The sequence below is a fragment of the Rhinichthys klamathensis genome, unplaced genomic scaffold, assembly GCF_029890125.1.
Source record: "Rhinichthys klamathensis goyatoka isolate OS25496 unplaced genomic scaffold, OSU_Roscu_1.1 h1tg000120l_1, whole genome shotgun sequence".
NCBI lineage: Eukaryota > Metazoa > Chordata > Actinopteri > Cypriniformes > Leuciscidae > Rhinichthys > Rhinichthys klamathensis.
In genome coordinates, this window is record NW_026606657.1 from 695,001 (window position 1) to 720,439 (window position 25,439).

Below are 25,439 nucleotides of genomic sequence, written 5' to 3' on the forward strand. Positions count from 1 at the left end.
TGTGGGCGCCATTTTAGTACAGTGAACTCATTGTCATGTTCAAGAAACCAATTTGAAATGATTCGAGCTTTGTGACATGATGCATTATCCTGCTGGAAGTAGCCATCAGAGGATGGGTACATGGTGGCCATAAAGGGATGGACATGGTCAGAACAATGCTCAGGCAGGCCGTGGCATTTAAACGATGCCCAATTGGCACTAAGGGGCCTAAAGTGTGCCAAGAAAACATCCCCCACACCATTACACCACCACCACCAGCCTGCACAGTGGTAGCAAGGCATGATGGATCCATGTTCTCATTCTGTTTACGCCAAATTCTGACTCTAGCATCTGAATGTCTCAACAGAAATCGAGACTCATCAGACCAGGCAACATTTTTTAGCCCATCCGCCTCAAGGTTGTGTGTGTTGTGGCTTCACAAATGCTTTGCTGCATACCTCGGTTGTAACGAGTGGTTATTTCAGTCAAAGTTGCTCTTCTATCAGCTTGAATCAGTTGGCCCATTCTCCTCTGACCTCTAGCATCAACAAGGCATTTTCGCCCACAGGACTGCCGCATACTGGATGTTTTTCCCTTTTCACACCATTCTTTGTAAACCCTAGAAATGGTTGTGCGTGAAAATCCCAGTAACTGAGTAGATTGTGAAATACTCAGACCGGCCCGTCTGGCACCAACAACCATGCCACGCTCAAAATTGCTTAAATCACCTTTCTTTCCCATTCTGACATTCAGTTTGGAGTTCAGGAGATTGTCTTGACCAGGACCACACCCCTAAATGCATTGAAGCAACTGCCATGTGATTGGTTGATTAGATAATTGCATTAATGAAAAATTGAACAGGTGTTCCTAATAATCCTTTAGGTCAGTGTATATACTGTAATTTTATTCATTGTATTTAATGCAAATTTATCTGTTGACATCCGAATTGTAAACTTACTGTATTTACATACAAATATTTTTATATTCAAAATACTGTATAAATATTTATAATAAAGCTACTCATAATTGAAAGTAATTCAAGTAGTTGTGTGTGTGTGTGTGTGTGTGTGTGTCCAAACTGTGTGTGTGTGTGTGTGTGTGTGTGTGTGTGTGTGTGTGTGTGTGTGTGTGTGTGTGTGTGTGTGTGTGTGTGTCTGTCCAAACTGTGTGTGTGTGTGTGTGTGTGTGTGTGTGTGTGTGTGTGTGTGTGTGTGTGTGTGTGTGTGTGTGTGTGTGTGTGTGTGTGTGTGTGTGTGTGTGTGTGGATTGTGTTTTGAGAAATTACAGTTTCTTTGAAGTTTCCCAACTCTGTAAGTCACAGCTCAGAAAAGTTCTAGAAATAATTTTTTATCCCACCTTTTTGCTGCTTGATTGACAGTAAACAAATATGAAATCCAAACACATCCATCACCACACAATCCAAACACTTTTGTGGATTTGACCATAAAGTGGACTGATCCGAGCATCAAGGCGAGTGCGGAGCAGATTGGCAGGCGCTCCTGAGGGTGTCCTCTCCTGCTAAGAGGAAAAATCCTAAAAATTCACAACTGTCTAGATCCATATGATTCCACAGCGGGTCTCTTTAGCGCGTACACTGCTTTCTCTGCAAACAAAACCTGAGAGACGCCGCCAACACAAGCGCCGCGGACTCCAAGAAGAACAAATGAGATTCGTGTTAGAGTGACCTTTGACCTCTAATAAAAAATGAGCAGCTTTGTGTTACTGTCACCTCATGACATCACTGCAGGAGATGTTTCCATTGGCCAGTTTTCCATTAATAGCTGCAATCCCGTAATAGAAGCCAAATATACAATTTTCCTTTAGAAAGATCCATGTGCGAGTTTAATCCAAATCAGGGTCTTCTCTAGTTGAAGTTTGACTAAAGAAGTTCTCTAAACCTGGGAACAATCTCTTGATGCACTTCACCAGCTGAGCTCAATGTTGACTCTCAGGGCACTATGGGATAGCTGGCACTAAACTCATCTGGTAATGGGAACCAGCCGGTTGTTCACCTACATAAAATCTTAATTACTGACTGATACGCCAGGAGGCCAAAATAATCACAGGCTTTTCCTGCAAAGCATGAAGATGTTTGTTTTGAGCTGCAAATATATCAAAATAGGTCAAATGATAATAATATTTGCATTGTGACATTATTTTAAAGACAATTGAGCACATTTTCTCACATTTATTTTGAGTGATTATTAGACATGTGCCGGTATTCGGTAATGCGATAAATCGCGGTAATGAATATGCATGATATTGTTATCGCGGGGACTTCGAAATACCGTGAAAAATAATAGATCCGAATTTAGATTTTTAGAACGCGCATCAGCTTATTTTCCATCAACCGCTTAAAGGGTCATGAAACCCCAAACCAAATTTTCTGAGATTTTTACAGAGGTATGTGTGTTGAACACCATTGAAGACAATGTTAGCATCTGTTAGATTTAATAGTAGGGTTAAAATGGTTAAATTTGAGTTTTTTTCCGCTTTTTTCGTCTTCCGGGTTTAAAATCTTCATCGTGTCCACGTCACAGGCTGTGACAGAGCACTGTGAGTGCGTTGATGACTCATCGGTGTCTCATAATTATTAATGAGACTGAGTTTTCATATCCTATGAGAAGACACTGTCTCTTAATTATTCATGACACCACGTGGATCTTTCCAATGACAGACTAGACATGTCAAATTGTGATATCGCGTAGTAGATGAGAGAGGCAATCATGGGACGCACGCAAGTGTTTGTTTTCGTGGTGCAAAAGTCCAATTGGGTTGAATATGTTTCCCCGCGATGCTGCCAGGGCTGGACTCTGGCTCTGGGCGGTTGGTTTTCCAGCAACCACGGACACATCTAAACGTGTGTGCCGCAAACAGAGCTTCGAGAAGTGGAGAATGGTGGACTTCGCCTTGTTGACAACCAATGCAGGTTGCGTCTTGCGAGTGATGCGGTACCAAGTCCCGAGGACTTTTCTATCCCTTCAGAGGTGTGTGTGTGTGTGTGTGTGTGTGTGTGTGTGTGTGTGTGTGTGTGTGTGTGTGTGTGTGTGTGTGTGTGTGTGTGTGTGTGTGTGTGTGTGTGTGTGTGTGTGTGTGTGTGTGTCTAAAATGAGAAGTCATCCACCTCCACAGAGCCATCTTTATTATGGGGGTTCAGGGGGCGCGTAGATCTAGGCTATGCACCGAACGTTTTTTTTAAGCGGAAGATTAATAATTTTTTTAATATATGTATTTATAGTGTCTATAAACAACTATATATTTTATAATGACATTATAATTATACATGTAGCCTACATTAATATGTTCTCAATAGAATTACGATTACTGTAGGGTAATATAGCAGGGCATTCAGTTACTTTTGAAAGGACAATAATAAAGTGTCGTATTTCATAAGACTTTAACTTTGCCAGCTATAAAAAAATCGAGCATTTCCTCACGTTTTATCACTTCTTTTAGTGACAGTCGATATGCATGGGATACTGGCGATGACAGTGATGGCCATACCACACCTCTTCTCACAGCCATCCACGCCCATTTAAGTTGCATTTTTCAAAAAGATTGTGAGCTAGACTTGAGCTGAAAGAGGGGGGTTTCCTGACCCTTTAAAAAACAATCCGTATATGCTGCGCAAAACACATGTGCACTTTGATGTAAACAATCCCCACATCACATGTATAAGCACTGTGTGCATGCAGTGCGCACTCTAGTCTAATGTAAACAATCCTCACGTGGAGAAGAAGCACGGCGGAAGGAGGAACGCTGCCGACTATTTATCCCCCGCATGGCTGCCAACTCTCACGCATTCAGCTTGAGACTCACGCAATTGACACTTTCACACGGTCTCGCGCCACACATCCATTTTCTCACGCAGAGAAAAATCGCGGAGCAAAGAGGACACTGACACCGACAGGCTAGACAGAGCAGGTTACTTTTGATATGAAAAAAATATCAGCTCTCAGGTTTTATAACGAAATTCAGACAATAAATACTGTTTTGGTGCTTGTAAATGTGACGTGACAGATCGCGCGCCTCAGTTCAAGTAAACCGATCATCTGTTACTTTTTATTAAAGATACAGTACAACCCACCGAAAGGTACGTACTTTCGATCAATCAGTGTTTTTCAACCACGGAAAGAGGTCAATTACACTGCAGGAGAACAATTATGTCACAGAACGTTACATTTACCTCAGGAAAGCCATTTAATGTTAGTTGACTATAAGAAAATAGCTATAGAGAGGAGTATTTTGCTAAATATGTGCACTATATTACATATTTTAATATATGTTTACTTGTCATTATATAATTGTTATTATAATGAAAATTACGGCATATTACATTTTTATATTTATATTATTATTATATTTATATTGTATGCATTATATTTAATTTCTCTCTGTATGTTTACAGCATTATGTGAGATATATTTTTTCTTGAGAAACATTTAAATGCAGGCTATCTACTGTAGCCTACCTAATATTTATCCAAATGAGTCAATATTGAATCAAGATTGAAATGAAATCCAAGAATTTAATTGAAATCATGAAAATTGTGTTAAGCAATAATAAAAACAGTAGCCTCAGTAACCATGTAAACATTATAACATGTTGTCACTAAAAAATAAAATTAATGTTTTGACAATCACAATTACACATTGTGATGCAAGTTTTTTTTAGATGCCCCCAATCCGTCTGTTTCTCTTGTGCAATTAAAATATCGTGATAATACCGTATACCGTGATAAAAGCTCAATCAATTAATCGCAGCATGAAAATTTGATACCGGCACATGCCTAGTGATTATACATCAAGATGGTATTTGTCATACTGCCGTTAATTTGAGTGGAATAAAATCTATTTTGAGTTTGATATAGAGCTGCACGATTCTGGATAAATTGAGAATCACTATCTTTTTGTTTAAAACAGAGATCACGATTCTTCCGTGCTTCTGAATAGACAACTAAACCAAATAACATGTAATTTACTAGAGGCTCTGACAAAATGTTAATTGCTAAAGTCTATTTAAAATGGTTAATTAATTTGAATTTCGAAATTTGAAAAATTATTCAATGACTTCACTTGTTTCATTACTGGATGAATCAGCATTTGTAAACAAATCTCTTAAAATGAATGATTCAATGACAAATACATTTGTTTAACGGTCTCTTGTCGCCTCCATACTGGTGTAACGATGTATGATACAATCTTTATTTGAAGCATCAATTTTCTTTCAAAAGGTGATTTGCTCTATTTTGATCTCTAACATCAGTGTTTATATCCAAACTCTAAAATTAATCCCAGCATGTAATCATTTGAATGATTGTAAGACAGAAATAATGATACTGTGTGGTTGAAAAGCCTGTTTGAGAAGCTGTTTCATCCCTGAACATGAGAACTGCTCTCTCTGGATCAGCGGCAGTCAGATCTATATGTTCGCTGTGATTGTACTTGTCAAATGTTCAATAGACATAGCCGAATCGATGTCATTTAGGAATAAGATCGCGTGGATGTTTGAACTGAGATCGTGATCTTTTACTGAATAATCGTGCAGCTCTAGTTTGAGACAAACCTGCGATCTCTTCCGAAACATGCAGAAGTCTCCATTTGCTCTCCCTGCTTCTTTCAAACAATTCAATTGCGATATTCTTTCCAATGGTAAGAACTTCAAACGAGCCTCGAACTGATTGAACTTCTCAAACAGTCTCTTTTTTGATATTTAACTTCCCACTGATGTGGCATCTTTCAGCAAATCACGGTTATAATAACAGCCTGGAAAGCACATCTAATGTTGCCAATAGCCTTCGCCGTAGCCAAAACACAATATTCACCAATTTGTCTGATTACTTCAGCCCACTTAGCTCCACTATCTGGCCTGGCTCTTGAGAGGTTAGCTGTGGTTCATCTGTCACTGGGATCAGGGTAACCCACACGCAGTAGTAATACTGGAAGTATGCGTGCTGATTGAGAGCCACTGATTCATGCGTGTGCCAGAAGATCTCCAGCCAGAAACGCTGGCAGACTAGCTCTCACTTTCCATCTACGCTGCTGTTTGGTTTGGGGTTTAGTTAAATGACCAAGAAATGTTTCCCCACATTGGTGAAAGCATTTGGTTTGGCTTCTATTGAATATGTTGGAACACTTTAATAGTGTTTATCGATGTACCTCGAGGCTCGCTGAGTCAGAGGAAGTTCCCGACGGTGTTCTGTCTCTAAAATACTGATGAACACATACTGTAAACAAGATATTTTAGTATAATGACAACTGTGAAGGATGTGACATTTAAACATGTAAATAATAACCGGTTTCTGCTAATCATTTTAGCCATAAAACACTGATAAAAAAAGAGTCTGTGGGGAAGTAAATTTTACAGAAAAAAAATACCCGAATAAGTTAGTTCAGGCAATAATTTAAAAAAAAAACAAAGTAAATATTATTTTAGTACTCAATTTAAGCTTGTAGAAATTAAAGCGTTAATATCAACATTGTAAAATTAAGTAAAACCTACTCAACTTTCCGATACTGGTATTCCCATCATGCACTGGGGCATGAATAATTAATAAGGATGCATTTTCACTGTTTTCCAGCTGTATTTACACTGTTGTCATTGCTTTTGTTGTTAGGTTTAGTAACTTGCTGTTTTGTGACATCTGGAGTTCAAAATGACACATTCATACTCTCAAATGATCCCACGAATGTTGCGTATTAAGTATTGTGTTCAGGCATGAACTACGTTACTCATATTTAAAAGCATGGCTTAATTCAGTGTTATATTGTTTTGAGTAAAATGTACTTGAAACCGAGCATTGCAAAGTAAACTTTAACTAAGTAGAAATGACTCGACAACCTTTAACTGGCCAAGTTACTTATTTTCCTTTTTTTCTTTTTATTGATTTTATTAAATCTACTTACAAATCTGCATACAAAAACTTGTTTTGTTAATGTTAACTATAATTAAAACAAAAAATCTGAAGAAAAAAAATGATATTTAGAATATCTAGATATAAAATTAATGCGGCTTCTTGGCAACTATTTTAAGTAAAATAAGTATAATTTGAAGAACTAAAATTACTCAAACTAATCTAATTATTATCTAAGAAATTAAAAAATATATAAATATTTCTAGACGTTTAGGAAAACCTTTTCCATTATATTTCTTACGATGAAGATCCCTCTGCAACTTTAAATGGACCAATAAATGTTCTCACCTGGTATCTGGTATCCCATAATGAATCGGTTGTATCCATGGAAACAGTGTGGCCTATGGCAGTGTCTCAAATTATGCCAGTAGCCAGAATAATAGGCCACATCAACTGGATGAAAATGAACCCCAATACAAATGAGACAAAGCATGAGCCAGCCTGTCATGATTTACAAGATATTTAATCATAAATGTGTGACTGGAAAAGCAGTAGATGTCTCATGAACGTTCAAGCCGTCTGAGAGGGAAGGACTGAAACACACGCTTTTATTCCCTCCTTCCCTGTGAAATACCTTTCATCTGACTCTTTCTCACTCTCTCTCTCCTTCTTTATACTGTCTGCATCTCTTGCTCATGTATTTCACATCCCTTTTTCACAGAGTTTTTTGGAGTGGCATACACATACACCATGAGGTTATATATAAGGATTATGATGTCCGGCTTGATTCTGATAGGTCAATCTGTGTATTCTGTGGTCCAATATTTTCCTGATCATCCTCTTTCTTTACATAATACAAATGAGTAAATTACGGTATCATCTGAACACATAAACAATGTGTTGTCATATAAACCTGTGCATGAAGCCTGCAGTGATCATATCAAACCGAATTCTGGCATTCAAATACATATAAAATATGTGAAGCAGGAATTGGTTTAGTATGAAAGAGTTATAAGATCTAAACCATCTGTAGGATGAATACAATTTATATCTGAAACATCAGAAAGATGAATAAATCCCTAGGTGGCATGTTTCAGTGGATTTGAAGAACCAGAAAGAGAAACTGTCTCCTGAGGCCAAACACATTACAGTTACACACACACACCAGCGTTAAAGTTTGACCAAATTCCAGTGTATTTGGAGACTTTCAGAGCCACGTGATTTAACCAGTGATTAGACTGTGGCATAAAATAACAGAATAAATAATGCAGAATAAATAATGACATATTCTGTTGTTTTATCTATCCATCCATCCATCCATCCAGTCAATCAAGTCAAAATGGCATAATTTAAAGTCATAATGACAACTGTCAGCTAATGTTTTTAGTTCATGTCTTCTGCTACGTGTGCTACATGTTAAACTGCTGTGTTCATGGGGATTGGTGTAGTTTAAGCAAATGCAATCAGCCACTGGTGTCATTTTGCGGAATCGTCCTCAAGGTTTCAGACTTAAGGTTTAGGATCTGATTAAATGCACACAGTTAAAGCTGCAGTCCACAGGTTTTCCTCTTTGTCGCCATCTCTGTTCGAAATCTGCAATTGCAGTCATTCGCGGAATTATCAACTTTACGTGAGTTGTGCCTCGACACCCTTGACACGGCACAGCGCGGATGAACACAGTGTTTGAGGAGAGTGTGTGTCTGTCAGTCGCCGTGCCGGTGTGGATACTGGCATTCAGAATCACAGATTATTCTTTTTGGGAGTATGACCAACATAATAATTTTCAACGGAAAATGTCTTCTGAACAAGTAAGAAACATCCACTTTTGTTCTGGTTCTGACATTGCAGTAAATCGCGCTGATTAAATCTAAAAATTGCTTATCATATCACGCAAAACCGTGCAAATTATACTCTGTTCTCAAATTGTTAATGTTCAACGTCAGCATTGCGTGACTACATGTAATGTCCTTCCGATATTTATCCTTGGGCCGGTTGCAGTCTCTTTTTTTCTGTCGCCACTCCGAAGTCCGAACGAAGTTTTTTGCATTTTACAGCGGGTGAATCTGTTGTCACTGGTGATTGTCGTTTGAACCTTTCTGGATCCGCCATCAAATTAATAAGTTTAATTATATCAAGTGCTGTGAGAAAAGGCTATAAATCTCCACCTCCAACATCCTCACACTCATAGCCTACTAGCCGAGACTCCTTCTTTATGTGGACAGATGTGTGTGTACAGATGTGTGTGTGCAGATATGTGTGTACAGATGTGTGTGTACAGATGTGACGTAATGACGCAAAGACATGCTCGAATCTCCCGTGGAAATCCACCAGCACTGAAATTAAAAACATTATTACAAGCTTACCGCTTTGAATCGAGCTACGGCAAGCAGAGAGTTTTGAACACTGGCTGGTTATGTATTTTCTCAAATATGTATTTTGGATCATTTTTAACCCAAAAAAAGCAACGGACTGCAGCTTTAAATGAACATGAACAACATTTTTTTCTGGAAAATCTGACAATGGACATAATGTCCAATAAATCCAGTTTTGCAATGATCAACAAAGAGGGTCTCTGTACTTTGCACATCTGTCTCCTCAAACGTTTAATAGGCTTAGTATGCATCTTTTATAATAATAGTGAATATCCTGCATTTTGGTCAAATCAGAGTTCTAGATTTCTGCATGAGATTCTAAATTAGAATTCCGATATTCTGAATTTCCGAGCTGAATGGAACAAACAGGAAATAGAGTTCGACTCTAAAGGCTCTGTAGAGTCCGAAATTTTCATATGCGTTTTTTCGCATTCGTGATTCGGTGGCTCTGAATTGTCAAAACACCATTCAAACTGCTTGCTACGGATGAGAAAAAAAACTCATAAAATCGAACCCGATCCGATTTTTTTTAGGACGGACGAAAGTTTCGGTGGCGGTGTGTAAGCGTGATTGACATAACGTGAGGTCGTATTTATTTTTTAACGTGCGAAAGTTTCGGACGCGAATTTCGGACTGCAATGGCCTTGTGCAATGGCCTTTAGCCTGGAATGACCAGAACAGCTTTAGATAAAGCAGCTTTGCTGAAACAGCATGAGAGGACAGACGGGACTCACCCTGGCAGGTCCTGCCGTCCTCCTTGAGCTCTTGACCTGCGGGACACTTACAGTAGAAGCTGCCGATAGTGTTACAGCACACAGCTTCACAGCCTCCATTGGTCTCTTCACACTCGTTCACGTCTGACAGTGGGAGAGAACAAACACACATTACAGTCTGAAATGCAGATCGATTACAGATCTGGACTATCGTCTCCATGTGTTTCCAGATGTTTACGATTTGGAGACATATGAACGCATTCATACAAACCAGTTATGAAACTTCACCTCTCTGCAATTGACAGGATTGTTTGCTTACATATTGCAACAAAAAGAATTATGCAAATGTTGCATGCTGTCTTCAGAAAATGCACAAATCTAGAGTTATTTGTAATAATAGTTCCAACCTTTTTATATAGGGGCCGGATACATAAGAGACTCACAAACTCACTGCATAGGTCATCTGAGGTCTCAACAAGCGCTTATTGGTGGAACATCATTGCCAAACTAAAACATAATATCTTGTTTCCATGCACAGTTTTCCATCTCAAAAGCTCTTAATAAAAAGAGATTTTGCCCATGACAGTCTGCTGCCAATGAGTAAATCATGTGTGTAATTAAAGACACATTTAGCTGTTCTTCACTGTAACTGAATTTGACAATAATGTGTTTTTGATTGTTGAGTTGAAGCTACTGAAACTGGACCATTGGTTGAGTTTTCATTGGAAAGTGCTCATTAGAAAGTTTTCAGTTTCCATATCTTTTCACTTTATGAGCATATTGATGCTTGTAATGTCAGAAGGTTTGATGCATTTTGGGTATGAGAAAATACAAGTACTATACAAGTATGATATAGACAAAGATTCTCCTTCAAAATGTGGTCCAGAAAAAGTAGTAAGAGCAGAAAGTGCTTTCTCTCCATGTTCAACAAAACCGCTTCTTTTTTTCCAGTGGACACAAATCATCTCAATGGGATGGTGAGGGATGTTTCGGCATGTAATTGGCACAGTCCCTTCCTCAAACCACTTAAGTTCATCAAAAAAGGGGAACAAAATGAAATTGCTGAAAAATGGTGGCCAAGCAGCCTCACAGCGACAGCGAGAGGTTTTACCATTCCTTCAGGTTTCAGCGCAGATGTTGAACAACCTCCCATCACACATCCAGCTCTCACACTCAAACACATGGAGATGTTTATGAGAAAATCGGTTTGTCGGTTTCCCAAAACATTATTTCAATAAAACCCTCGCCTCAACAAATTGGCCCCTGAAGAGCCGAGCGATGTGTGCTGGAGGAGGGAATTAAACATAATGAATGAGTGAGTGGAATCCCTGCCGGACGTGATCACACCATTACACACGTACACAACAGCAAAATCTGATCAATATGTTATAGTTTGATGTGCAAAGGTAGAAATACAATGCTTTACAAGTACAATTCAAAATAGAAGTTAATGCATTATGGAAATTAAGACTAGGCTATGGTCCAAACCAAAGCTCTAATATGAAACCTCGTACCTCCAAAAACCCTACTTTTCAGGAAATAAAAAAAAAAAAACGGTATTAAAAAATAATAATAATAATGAAACACCTTGTGGTCATGATTGGTACTGTGGCTTATATGTGGTCAGACATTTGACAACATTTTACTGAAATCAAGCTGAATTTTGGTGAATTCCGGACATACACAGTTTGAGGATCCAATGGAGTTACTCGGTTTATTCTCTTTTAAAAAAGGGTGACCAATAGCAATGATTTATGAAAGAAAAGAAAATATTCCCAAAAATCGAGGTTTCCGGCCAACAGACATGAAATGCTTTATTTATCATGAGTTAGCAATGGAAAATATGTTAAAAAAAATTACATCACTCACTATTAGAAATAAACTACTGAAAAAAAACAGTATTGTTAGTTCAAAATGCTAATTACTAAACTTAATGATTATTAATGAGAACAAAACACACTTTTTCTTTGCATTTTTCATCTTTTCTAGCTTTCTATATAAACCTGGCATTGTATATTAGGAATATCGTTGGCTCTTTGATGAATTGCTTTTCTTCCTGTTTTGTTTAAATCGCTTTGGATAAATGTGTCTGCAAAATGCATAAAAATATATGTAAAATATTTCAACAAACATTTTTTTGAAAAAGTTATTATTATTTGTATTATATTATTTTATTAATATAATTAAACAATTTTTTTTAAATTAATATTAACTTAATTTTAATGTAAAATTTAGAAATTAACATTAACCAATAAATACAGTAGATTTGTTTATGTAACTATTGCATTAACTAATGGCTAATGTCTACAACCAATATTGTAAAGTGTTAAAGCTTCAGCTGTCAATCCTGCAAAACATAAATTATGTACGATTCTTTCCATTATATACAACCATGAGAATAAAATGAGTGACAGATCAGTAGTTCATAACGTCAACCTTCACATATATTCATCTACATCCTGACTGTAACATCAACAAGGAAATGGAGACGAACAACATTCCTTCACCGAGAGGTCATGACCCCTTTCATGACCCGAGGTCGACCTGCCACAGACCTGCCACAGGGAGAGGGTGTTACCGGCGGTGTGCGGGGTCAGTGAGGTCAGGGGTCAGGGGTCATGTCCACATAATGAAGTCTGGCAAGTGTTAGGAGCATTGTGTAACTGAAAATGAACTAATTAATCCCAAAAAACTGAAGACTTACTCAAACTAAAGCACAAAAACAGCTAATTTAGAAACCATCACAGTATTCATCTCAGTATATTCACTTCATAATCATATGACCGCCAACTTTTATATAATCAACACCTCCTCCATGGTTAACACTATTGCTACTAATAGAGAGTGTCCCCATTTTGTCCATTCATTTTTCCCATAGGGATTTTTAAAAAGTTTCCATAAAGCATTATAAGCCATGAGCCAAGCCAATCAGCTACGAGGAAAATCACAACACTACAAACTTTGATTTGAAGCAAAAAAGTTTTTGAAAAAAGCTATAAGACTGTGAACTTAACAGCTTTAATGAGGGAAAGAACTAAATGGAATCGGATTAAAAATGGAGTAATATAAAACTACCTATTTACAAATGTTAATTTTATAGTATATAAACTATAGTATATAAACAAATATTTCAGTATTTTGAGAGCGTAGAGAACTCGACTCGACTCTCTGATTGGTGTATTTTTCTGCACAGCATCATGGGTAATGTAGTTTTTCACTAGGAATTCCGCCATTAAACACAATCATTTTAAAACTAAGTTGAAATAATCCAGGCTGACGGATTCACTAGAAGCAAATACCATCGATTAACAACCTCGTAGCTCACAGTCGGTCTGTCTTTAAAGGTTCACAAGATGTCGCTCACAATCACTTTCCCTATGGAGTAAATGAATGGAGTTTTTACTTCCGGAAACCGGCTGTTGCAAAGAGGTTAGCCAATCACAACAGACCTCATTTACATACTAAATATACTTGCCTGCCTAATTCTGAGGCTCAGAGAGGGTGAAAATGCTCATGAAAAACTAAATCATGACAAGAAATATTGACATGCATTACATTTTTAGTTTAAAATTAAAATGAATTAAATGTAATTCAATTGCATTTTAACTGTAACTTTTCTCACATTCTGCATTTTCATTGCATTACATTTAAGTGTATTTCCAGTCATTTGTACTTTTCTCTGTTGTATTTTAAATCTTTTTTAATCAGTTTTTCCTTTTCCCCATTCATTTTCATTTGTGAAAGACATGATTTTATCTTAGAAATTAAATTTCGTCCTTCTGTTCTTCTAAAGCATAACTTTCAGATGCAGTTTGTGCTGAGAAAATGTGATGTTTAAATGTTGTTCTGGGTTTTGCACAATGGGAATTGTCTTAACAGAAAACTGGCAGGGAATTTGATGTTGTGGGTTCAATGATGTCGGCGGGTTCAGACACGAAAAGATCTCTGACATCACAAACACAAACCAGAAACAAAGAGCCAGCTGATGTTGAAGTTGATTTTCATCAAATTCTTACTCGAAAAACACATCAATTATCTTTATGTTCATGTTTCAGACTGTTTTTAAGCAAAAAACAGACTTACATGGAAGCCAAGCTGAAAGAGTAAACAATGACAATTTTCATTTTAACTATATATTTAAACTTTGCAACGTCTGCAGGAAAAGAATTCATACGGAATGTTTCTGGTTCTGTAAGTTATAAATCTATTATCCCGAACACACACAGACGTGCAAATATGCACACATAACACACACATAAAACATGATATATGTTTTACAGCCCATAACATCCAGTGCTTGAGAAAATCTGTTTAACCTCTGGTCTGGTCCTTTGCCATATGTTCAGATCTATGTGAATCTAACGCACACAAACCACCTGTCAGAACCACTACATCCATGCCAAAAGTACAGCATTTCTTCTATTCTCGTGTTTTCAAACATGCTTATACACTGTTTCTGAAGAATGAATACCAAAATAAAAACTATGCAACAGGAAAAACACATGCATTGTTGACATTCCATCAGACCACCAGCAATCGTTCAGAGCCTTCTGTGTCAAACTGTGTGAGAGATTTGTGTGTTTGCATTCCAGATGTGCATCGTGTGACTTCCGCTCATGGAGTCTGAAGTGTGTTTCTGTGTAGACGGGGGTCCGTGGCGTAGCTTGGCACAGCTGGTGGACCATACGGGTCAGACGGAGCCAGAGAAAAGCGTCCGGATAGCACCATAGGGTCACCAACAGCCGTCCAGCACATAAATACACTCATCAATAAAAAGATCTGCAAAGCACAAAGTTCTTCTCTATATTCTCTATATCAGTGTCAGTGTTGAAACTGAAACGCCTCCATTGTAGTCTTGAGTTTCTTCCGGGAAGGAACACGTCACAATATTCCTCATTATAATAATTAATACGCAGAATAAAGGGGCGGGGCCTGGTTGAGTTAGTTAGTAGTGTGTTAAACTGGTGGTTATGGTAAGGGGCGGGACATTTCCCAAACACACTCAAAGCGCTTGACCAATCACAACACACAGCTCCAGCCGACCAATCAGAGCACAGTGCGCTTTACAGAAGGAGGGGCTTCATAGAGACAGGAACTAAACAGAGCGTTACTGACAGACTGGGAAGAGAGGAGCCGCAACAATGGAGAATATGAGGAAAATAATGTGTTTTATGAACATTCAAGCATTTAAACCTATTCTAGTAGAGCCCAAAAACAAAATCAAGACTGTAAAATGGCATAATATGGCCTCTTTAAATTGATCAAAAAGACTTAAGACTTTCAAAGGCGTTTATAATGTTACAAAGGATTTCTATTTCATAAAAGAATCCTGGGAAAAATATTTTTTACAGCTATTTTACCTATTACAGTTTTTTTAAACAGTTTTTCATTTTTATTTTTTATTTTAAATTGTAATAATATCTCATAATATTATTGTTTTTACTGTATTTTTGGTCAAATAAATGCATTTTTTATAAGTTCCTTTAAACTCACACCAACTGTAATTCCAATCACTTAGTAAAGTTATTCACTTGTTTCATCAAAAAACAAAACAAACAAAATAAACACTTGATTTGACCAATCATTCATGTCAGGAGCACAATCAGTACTGGAAAAAAACATGTGTTTAAGTTTAAAACTTACAGCACGGAGTTAATGTTAATATGAGACACAGCAAGACTGATATTCACCATCATTAAGACTAGTGTTCTGTGTCTGTGCAAAAACATAAAAACCCGTCTCAGCAATACAGAGCTCTGCAGTCCTGAGTTATTTTACAAACAAAAAGGTAAGAAAAAAAATCACGTGCGTCATCCATCATCATTAACACTGTAGAGAGCACACACTGCCCCCTGTTGTCTACATAGTGCACTTAAAAGAAGCCTGCAGACAAAGAGGGTCACAGTGCAAGACTTATGATATACTGCAGCCACACATAATCTATAACAACTGCCACTGTCATAACCAACCTCTCCAAACGAAACAATACATCTGCACGCATGCATGAACAAGTGGGAGTCACTCTAATCTAATGTTCATTTCAAGATGGATCTCTTTAGACAAAGAACATCAAAATTGTATAAACACTTCATGTAACTGAACCGTACAGTCCAAAAGCACATTTTAAAACCATGCAAAGAATTTGTACCATGAGTTATGGGACGGTATACAGCTGTTTTCTTCACTTGTAGAGCAGATTGCAAAGATCAATGCATTCAAAATACCAGTCAGATTCCCCGTGCATGCATTACTTTTGTTCATCTCCTTCTGATAACAACAACAAAACATATTCATGACATGCAGATATCAACGTATTACAGATCTGTCCAGACGCCCTCCAGCGCCGACCGCACGTTTATTTAAAGCAGAGAGTGAATAAACCAGATCTCTGTTCTCTCGACCACATAAAACTCCTGCTGTGAATCTATATCAGAGACTTTTACAGCTAATCATTGGTGTTTATCCTCAGACATCTGCAGCTCTGAGTGCTGAGACTTTTAAATGAATGAATGTGGCTGTGTAAATGAATCTATAGTTGATAGTGTCATTTGATTTGTGGTACAAGCACATGGAATCTGGTAAACTTGCAAAGCCATGGCCAAGCATTCGTGTCTGTGTACTTGTATAAAAGATATTTCTGGTCTTAATGTGACCACATCTGTACACAGACTCACACACACACACGACTAACATCTGACAGGCAGCCGTGGATGTAGAACCAACAATTATCTACTTTATGATGCTTTAATTAAAAGCTTTTTTTCAGCAGTTCTGCTATAGCTGTGGGATGAAATGAGACGTTACTAGAGAAAGGAAATAAAAATGAATGAATGAATGAATGAATGAATGAATGAATGAATGAATGAATGAATGAATGAATGAATGAATGAATGAATGAATGAATGAATGAATGAATGAAAAAATATATAGAAACATAAGTAAATTAATAAATTAATTATAATAAATTAACAAAAAATAATGAATAAATAAAAGAATAAATAAACTAGCAAAATAAATGAAAAAGTAAATAAGAATAAATTAATAAAAAGAATAAATTAATTGAAGAATAAATTAATAAACTTAATTAAAATAAAATAATAATAATAATTAATTGATTAAATTAAATTAATAATAAGAATGGATTAATAAAAAATACAAGACTAAACAAATAGAAAAAATACATAAATTAATAAATAAATAAGAATAAATTAATCAAATAATAAATTTTTAGACAACAATGAGATTACATGGAGAGCAAAAAAAACATCTTACATCTTATGCTTCTCCGAAAAAGACCCCAGTAATCTCACACATGTCTCCTGTACAGTTTCAGAAGAAATCTCAATAATGTCTCAAACTGTGCTCAGATTTGCCAAGATACCAATGTCTGCAAACAGAAGACAGAGATCTCGACATGAACTCAAACATCTCTCATCAAAAGGCTTCCAAAAGCACATTTTCTGCTCTCCACATTCATGTTGTAACTCTAAACTCTTACTGTATGTCAGCAATCATCTCATTTGTGTTTCGCAGACAAAGACTCCAGTGCAATATTTAATTCCTATTTTAAATATTTACCATCATGCCCTTAGCAAAAGAAACTTGAGTATGTCATCTATCCATAAAAAGAATGACGGATTATACAAATACTATCTCTGAGCGATTATTCCATAAACTCTCAAAATCACTAAACCTTTCCAGTTCAACTAGACAAAAAACATTCAAATTCCTCACATATCAGTCTTTGGAACAGCTGTGTTTTGGTTTTACACAATTCTTCTTCCCAATGTGTGTGTTGACAAGACACGTTCAGCTGTGAGTTTTTTTGAAAACCTCTGAACAGACACTCTTGAGGACAGTCCTTTTGAGATTATTTTCAGCCTTTTGGACACATTTGTGCAACTACAAGTCAAGTCACATTTATTTATATAGCGCTTTTTACAATACAGATAGTTTCAAAGCAGCTTTACAGTGATAACAGGAACATAATGCAAAAAAAGTTTGTTTCCGGAAGAAAATATGATTCCACAGTCGAGCTTAAGTAAGTTCAATGATGTTTCATTTTTGTTTAAAAAAAAAAGCTAATATAGTTAATTTATATATATAGCCGCTCTGGAGTAAACCGTGATGTCATCGTCCAGCTCAGTTTATTTCTCATATAATAGTGTCAATGCAGGCAGATCAATATTATTGTTGAATATTAAATTAAATGTTAAATTTAATGTCCCCAACTAAGCAAGCCAAAAGCCAATGGCAACAAAAGTGCAAAAAGGCGGGTTTAGACCTCTAAAAAGTTTTCAACATGATGTTTCAGGGGTCTAAACACCCCTTATAGCTGATCAAATGTGTCCAAAAGGCTGAAAATAATCAGAAAATGACTTTAAGAAGACCAAACACCCTTTCCAGAGGCTCAAACACCCTCTGAGCACATTGGCTTTTGGTTAAGGAATCTTATGACACTCATGATGATGCTAATGATGCTTTGACATTTTTCAAACTTAATTAGACGACCTCCTGGCCCCCTGTCAACCCGGAGGATCTGGCTTTGTGCATTGATGTGTGTGTGCTTGTGTGAAATGTGTGGTCAAATCAGCACTGTATGTACACACACTTGTGCGAGAGAGCGAATTAGAGTGAATTTCCCGCCAGCCCCGTCTCAGTTGGATGCCCGCCGCATTCGTGAGAGACTTAACAGCTGGGCAGATCTGATCCGAGGATGCTAAGCTCAACCAGACGCCACGCATCCCAGTACTTCTCTCTCCATGTCTCTGATGCTCTCTGCCTGGGCTGATGTGTTTTCAAAGCAGCTCAAAAAAAACGTTGACATCCAGACAAAAGGTTTGTTTTGGTTTGCTCTCAATCCCGTCTGGTTTACAAAGCTCCTGGTGTTAACAAGAGGCAGAATATGTTCCCCGAACCCCGCAGGGCTGATCTTTAACCTGCGCTCTGCTCTGTATCTCAGGATACCTGTTCGGGCCTGACGGACTTGGGAATGTTGTGTTGGAGCCTGCAGGGATACCAGGAATGTCCAAATTACTGCCTAATTTCTGCATGAGCTACTCGGTGTACGTGGATCATGCGAGTTAACTATGACTAGGGAATGTGGAAAGTGACTCGCTGTTTACTTTGCTATAGAATATATATTAGGGCTGGCGATTTAATGAGTTAGTTATGGGGAAAAATAACGTGTTAATATTATTAAAGCATGTAACGCAGACCTACTCATGTCATTGGTGACGAACATGAAGCCTGTAGAATACAGTTAATTCCACTAAAATTCAAGATGTCAGGGGGAAAAAATCCCTTTTGTCTCATATTTTTATCATGATATAGTTAAGCACCATCACACGAGTGCTGTTTTTGTGATATTGTAAATGTGATATTGATTTATACAACTTTTCAATAAATAAGATGTTATTTTACTTTCATTTTTCTTAGTGGTATTTATCGCCAGTTTATCAGGAAGTGACGATTTTGTTCTCTTCGACTGACCGGATGGAAACGGTGCTTTATTCGCAAATGTAATAGGCAAATGTCTCATAAGTGAAATTGGCAACTTTGTCTGGAAACCTAGCTAACGGCTTTGACTTGACTCGGGAGAGTAATGCAGGCGCAGATCAAGGTCAGGGCATGAGTGTGTGGTAAGAAGAGCTGTGATCACATCTCAACCTGTCAGAGCCGCCTCTGGGCTACAGTCTTCACGACACACAGTCTGCTGATACACACTCCAACATCACATGTCTCACGGAGGATAAAACTGTGATCAGATATTAAACATATTAATTGCATATACTGATATTAAACATATTAACTGCATATACTGATATTAAACATGTTAACTGCATATACTGATATTAAACATGTTAACTGCATATACTGATATTAAACATGTTAACTGCATATACTGATATTAAACATGTTAACTGCATATACTGATATTAAACATGTTAACTGCATATACTGATATTAAACATGTTAACTGCATATACTGATATTAAACATGTTAACTGCATATACTGATATTAAACATGTTAACTGCATATACTGATATTAAACATGTTAACTGCATATACTGATATTAAACATGTTAACTGCATATACTGATATTAAACATATTAACTGCATATACTGATATTAAACATGTTAACTGCATATACTGGTATTAAACATGTTAACTGCATATACTGATATTAAACATATTAACTGCATATACTTAAAGTTAAAGAAATCAGTACTAAGCTAAGTACTCTAGTCTTATTGTGAGTGATTTATTAGTGCACATTATTATTTCCCTCACAAAAAAAATGGCATCTAGGCCACACGTTCACCAAAAGCCATCACAATTTAGGCATTAATTACAAAAACAAATCTTCAAGTAAAGGAAATGTCAACTTTTCACAATCCAGTCAATTCCTGATGCACTAAACCAAACCCCATACTACTTACCCCCCTTATTTCCTCACTTTATAACATCCCATTAAAGAGGTAACATGGGTTGTGAATGCCATTTTGTGTTTAAACAAAGAAATTACACTCAAAATAAGAATCCTAAAGCATAAATATTGTTTTGGTGTCCTGCATCACAGAATGAAGGCTCTCTATCTGTCAGCGCAGTAAAGACAGCTGGATCTCCCTCTAATCGTGCTCCTCACACAGCGGTCAACGTCAAGTCTTCATGAGCCCAGGAGTGTCCATGAGGGAGCTTTCATCGGGCCAACACAGTTCTGGAATTTCAGCTCAATTAGGAAAGATTAAGGAATCAAACTCCAGAGAAAAGCACAAACACGATTAAGAAAACTCATTCTGACTGGAGGTTTTCAGCACCAGGAAACATTAAAGACCCAGGCTATATATTCTCTCCTGGCAGCAAAATAAGGAAACAAACAGAAAGAAGCCAGACAGGAAACAGGGATTGTGGGATTATCCAGAGGCAGGTTTACAGCGGCAGTAATGAGAGAGTCACGCTGGCCTCTCTGATACCGTGAGCATGAATTTGTGCTTCATGTTATCAGCTTTCTTTAGTGTGTAATGTTGCTGTTTGAGCATGAAAAAGCTCTGCAAAGTTACAAAGTCCCTCCAGCGGGAGTTCTTCTCTATATCAGTGTTAGTTTTTCTGAACTCCCTGAAACGCCTTGAGTTTCTTCCGGGAACGAACACATCACAATATTCCTCATTTAAATAATTCATACGCAGAATAAAGGGGCGGGGCCTGGTTGAGTTAGTTAGTAGTGTGTTAAACTGGCTATGGAAAGGGGCGGGACATTTCCCAAACACACTCGAAGCTCTTGACCAATCACAACACACTGCTCCAGCCGACAAATCAGATCACAGCGCTTTTCAGAAGGAGGGGCTTCATCGAGACAGGAACTAAACAGAGCGTTACTGACAGAGGAGCTGCAACAATGGAGGATATGAGGAAAATAATGTGCTTTTGAACATTCAAGCAAACATACCTATTCTAGTAGAGCCCAAAAACATTTTTTTGTCTTTAATGTTTTTTTCTTTAAAAGACCAAAGCTGCTTATCTTGGTTAAGAAAACACAACCAGAAAGAAGAAAAGACAAAGTGTGTGATGAAATGATGGGGACAAATTATTGAACCAGAAAACAGACCGAATATACTGTAAAAATCACATGAATACAGGTCTTATTTCAGCCCAAAATCAGAATATTAAAATAAGATGTTACAGTATGTACGTTAGATGAAGAAAATCAGGTCTTTTTAGGGGGGGGGGGGTTCATTATTTTTTAATGACAATTTATTTATTTATTTATTTATTTTCCCATTTTTCATTATTACAATTACAATTCTTCTCAATAGTGATTCTTAATACTTGATCATTGTAATAGACCAATGTAACTATCAAAAAAAATCAAGATTATTTGCATTATAGTTATCAGAATTCAATAAAAATGTTATTAATAGGCTTTATGCACAGCTTCACTACTTCCTGAACTTCAGCCAGCTCCTTTGTTTCCTGTCTGCCATTATTGGACAAACTGATTAATCCAGGTGTGCCTGATTATTGTTACTGAGGCCAGGCACACCTGGATTAATCAGTTTGTCCAATAATGGCAGACAGGAAACAAAGGAGCTGGCTGAAGTTCAGGAAGTAGTGCAGCTGTGCATAAAGCCAATTGTCTTGAAAAATTTCAAGGCAAGGAAAAATATAATTGACTTTTCCCATGTATATTTTGATTTTGGGTTGAAATAAGAACTAAACTTGGCAGGTTTCATGAGATTGACCCTTAAAGTGACCCAAAAATAAAAACGTAAAAAAGTTAAAGTGACATAATTTTTCACAATCTTTCATTTTCGGGGAAAACTTAGTTTAAGACTGAGAAAGATTTTTTTTTTTAAGTGGATGAGGGAGACTTATACTGAGGGTGTATTCACACCTGCCTTGTTTGGTTCGATTGAATCGAACTCTAGTTGGCTTCCCCCCTTGGTGCGGACCTTTTGGGCAGGTGTGAATACAGCAATCGAACTCGGGTGCGGACCAAACAACCGAACCGAGACCCAGCTGAAGAGGTGTCTCGGTACGGTTCCAAACGAACTCTGGTACGGTTCGTTTACGGTGTGAACATGAACCGACCCAATTGCAAGAAAGCACTGCGCCTTTGAGTTAACAGGCTTCCGTAGTCGGAGATTTTGGCATAATGGTTTGTGTTATTGTTGTTCAAGACAAGTGCGAAAGAGAATTCCATTCCGGCGCGCTGTCTGGCCACACGATACTGTTGCGCGTCTTTCTGCGCGTCGTGTGTGTGCATCATTGGAATGAATGAATGAGTGTGTGCATCAGGACATTCACATACAGAGCGTTCTCTTTAGTCTAATCGCGCATAGATGCAAAAAAAGCTTTTGCAGTTCATATAATGTAACGATATCGCAAGCGTTAACATTGACAGCACTTGGTAGCAGTATATACAATAAGAATCTCATTATTTGAATGTGTGGACATAGCCCCTCTCTATGAATGAAAACTTTATACCTTATCCGTCTTCTGCGCAGTTTCTTCATATTGCGTTTGTACAGAATAACACAAAATTAGTACAATAACAAATATTGTAGTACGAAATATCTCCATGCTGAGCCTTTTTTCTTGATTTCCCTACTTGAGAATCCTTGTCCAATGAATGGACGACCTTAGCACACGTGTGGTTTTGTTTACAAATTTTGGTTCACTTGCAAAAAGAGCAGTGTGAAAGCGAACCGTACAAAAAAAAAAAAAAAAATATTTGGTCCGGACCAAAGCAAGTGAACTATCGGACTTTCCTGGTGTGAATACACCCTGACAGACTGTGGGAAACTGCGGAGGACCATCAGGGATCTCTTCACGCTCGCCTCTATCGTCCTGCTGTGACCGTTTCACCCGGGGACAATTTTCCGGGTCATGGACGCTGCACACTAACCAGACTTTTTAATAACTAATTAATTCCTTGCAACACACAATGTGGCAAATGCGACGGGAATGTCAATGAGTCAGTCAGTGCTTAAAGGTGGATTTTCCATTAGAATTATGCAGTCACATCATTACATTACACGTGCTGAAAAGGACTCAAACGTTCCCAGATCTCCGGAAAAGGCAGCTCAAACAGATGTGCAATGACTGGAAAAACTGGAAAAAAGGATAAAACGTGTGACCGCGAGTGTCAGATGAACGTCTCTGAGGAACTGTCAAGTTGACATCAAAACGTGATGCAATGATTTTCAGATTGCTGTTTTTTAAGTGATATTTCACAGATCCATCGGCCGAATTACACACCAATCCTGATGAAATGGAGCATTTGCAATGTTAAACACATGTTTTACAGATACGAGAGTGTCGTGACCATGGAGAAACTGTAGCTCAATTACCGTAAAGCCGTGTGGATGAGTTATACTACAACTACAGGCCTGGTAACAAGGATCAGGTCACGGGGAGTTTTAGCAGTTCAGTAAACTACAACACAACCAAAACCATTTCAAATGCATTTGAACCATGAAACAAGAAATCTGAGGTTTAAACAGAAGTCGCGATGTGTGTAAACTTCAAGTTTTCATTCAGCCTTTGAAAACTTTTACATTATTGTGGCGTAAAGAGTCCTGCGGCCACAACTTCACCATCGTGTTTTACATTCCATGAAACAGGAAGTGCCTGAGGACATCTAGCTGGAGAACCGCACAGAGGGGACGGCCCTTGGGCTAATGGCCCATTAAACCAACTTAAATAAAGCTCAGCACACAGGATGTGAAAGGAGAAATTAGCTGAGCAATTCACTTGGATTATAGATATAATTTATGTCCGCTTTAATAGCCTTAAGATGGGCTGATTAATGAAAGTTGAGTAACCGGAAAGTTGAGTAAAGTCAAATTGAAATTATTTATAACAAATAGTGCAATATTCCATAAAAAACAAGAATTGTCCATTTTGATTTCATGGCGACTTTATAATGGGTGTCCTTCATACAAGGATGATCATATCTAAAAATAACTGAAAACTCCTGATTGTGATTGCAAGTGTTCTAACTGTTTTTTTTTATTATTATTTATTGTTTTAGCTCTTCAGGTGATAATCACAATGATCATAAGAAACATAAGAGGAAGATGAAGGTTGAGCACTCTTAAAGTTTATAAGTATATGCATTGAGGGAAGCCTGCTCCTCCTCACTTATATTTTTTATTTACAGTTTTTCTCGATTGCTTAAACACATTTCTTGAAACTATGCCTCGTATTCTCAAAACAGTAAACACAAATCCATAACGTCTCACCCAATTCCCCAAACATCCTATTTTCAGGTCAAAATGAAGCTCTACACTCAAAACCATTCACTCTTGCTGAAAAACCAAACTCTGCCCTCAGACAGGACACACAAGCCCTCAAAAATACACACACTACAACATAGTCTTACACACTAGTGCAATAAATTCAAAACAACATTTCCAAAACTGGGAAGTCATGTTGCTTGTGGTGGTCCCGCCACCCCAGCTCCTTGAGATGATGGAGGCGACGGTGAAGCGACTCAAATTTGGCTGTACTCGTTGCCCAGCCTCCCTCATAGTCATACCATGGACAAGGACATGGCCAACTAAAGTGGCTTGAATTTCATCCGAGACTGCTTGTCTTCTTGCCCTTGCCCTTGCCCTTCCTCCTCCTCCTCCTCTTCATCTCCCTCTCCCTCCTCCTCTCCCTCCTCCTCTCCCTCCTCCTCCTGCTCTTCCTCCTCCTCCTCTTCCTCTTCCTCCTCCTCCTCTTCCTCTCCCTCCTCCTCCTGCTCTTCCTCCTCCTCCTCTTCCTCTTCCTCCTCCTCCTCATCCTCTACCTCCTCGACCTATTGCTTAATTTCTCTGTGGATCCATTGTTCCAAAACTCAGTAAACTGATTTGTATCTTTTATAAAAGATTGTATAACCTTTTATCTATCTATTGAAGGATTTGACTGATGTGTGTACAATTTTGACTCTTAGTGTTTTCACCTGGGTAATTGTGTGCTAACTGAGCTGAAGCTGTGCTGACTTGAGTGAACAATATTGAATGCTAGTG

The 25,439-nt window shown here is 37.7% G+C and overlaps 1 protein-coding gene across 1 annotated transcript in view; it reads right to left on the reverse strand.

Moving 5' to 3' along the window:
• The window catches only part of megf6b (multiple EGF-like-domains 6b), a 71,810-nt gene that overhangs the window by 25,524 nt on the left and 20,847 nt on the right, over positions 1-25,439 (reverse strand). The window contains exon 5 of the mRNA XM_056255331.1: positions 9,939-10,061. Within this exon, the coding sequence (XP_056111306.1) occupies positions 9,939-10,061 (123 nt within the window). The remainder of the gene's footprint in view (positions 1-9,938; positions 10,062-25,439) is intronic.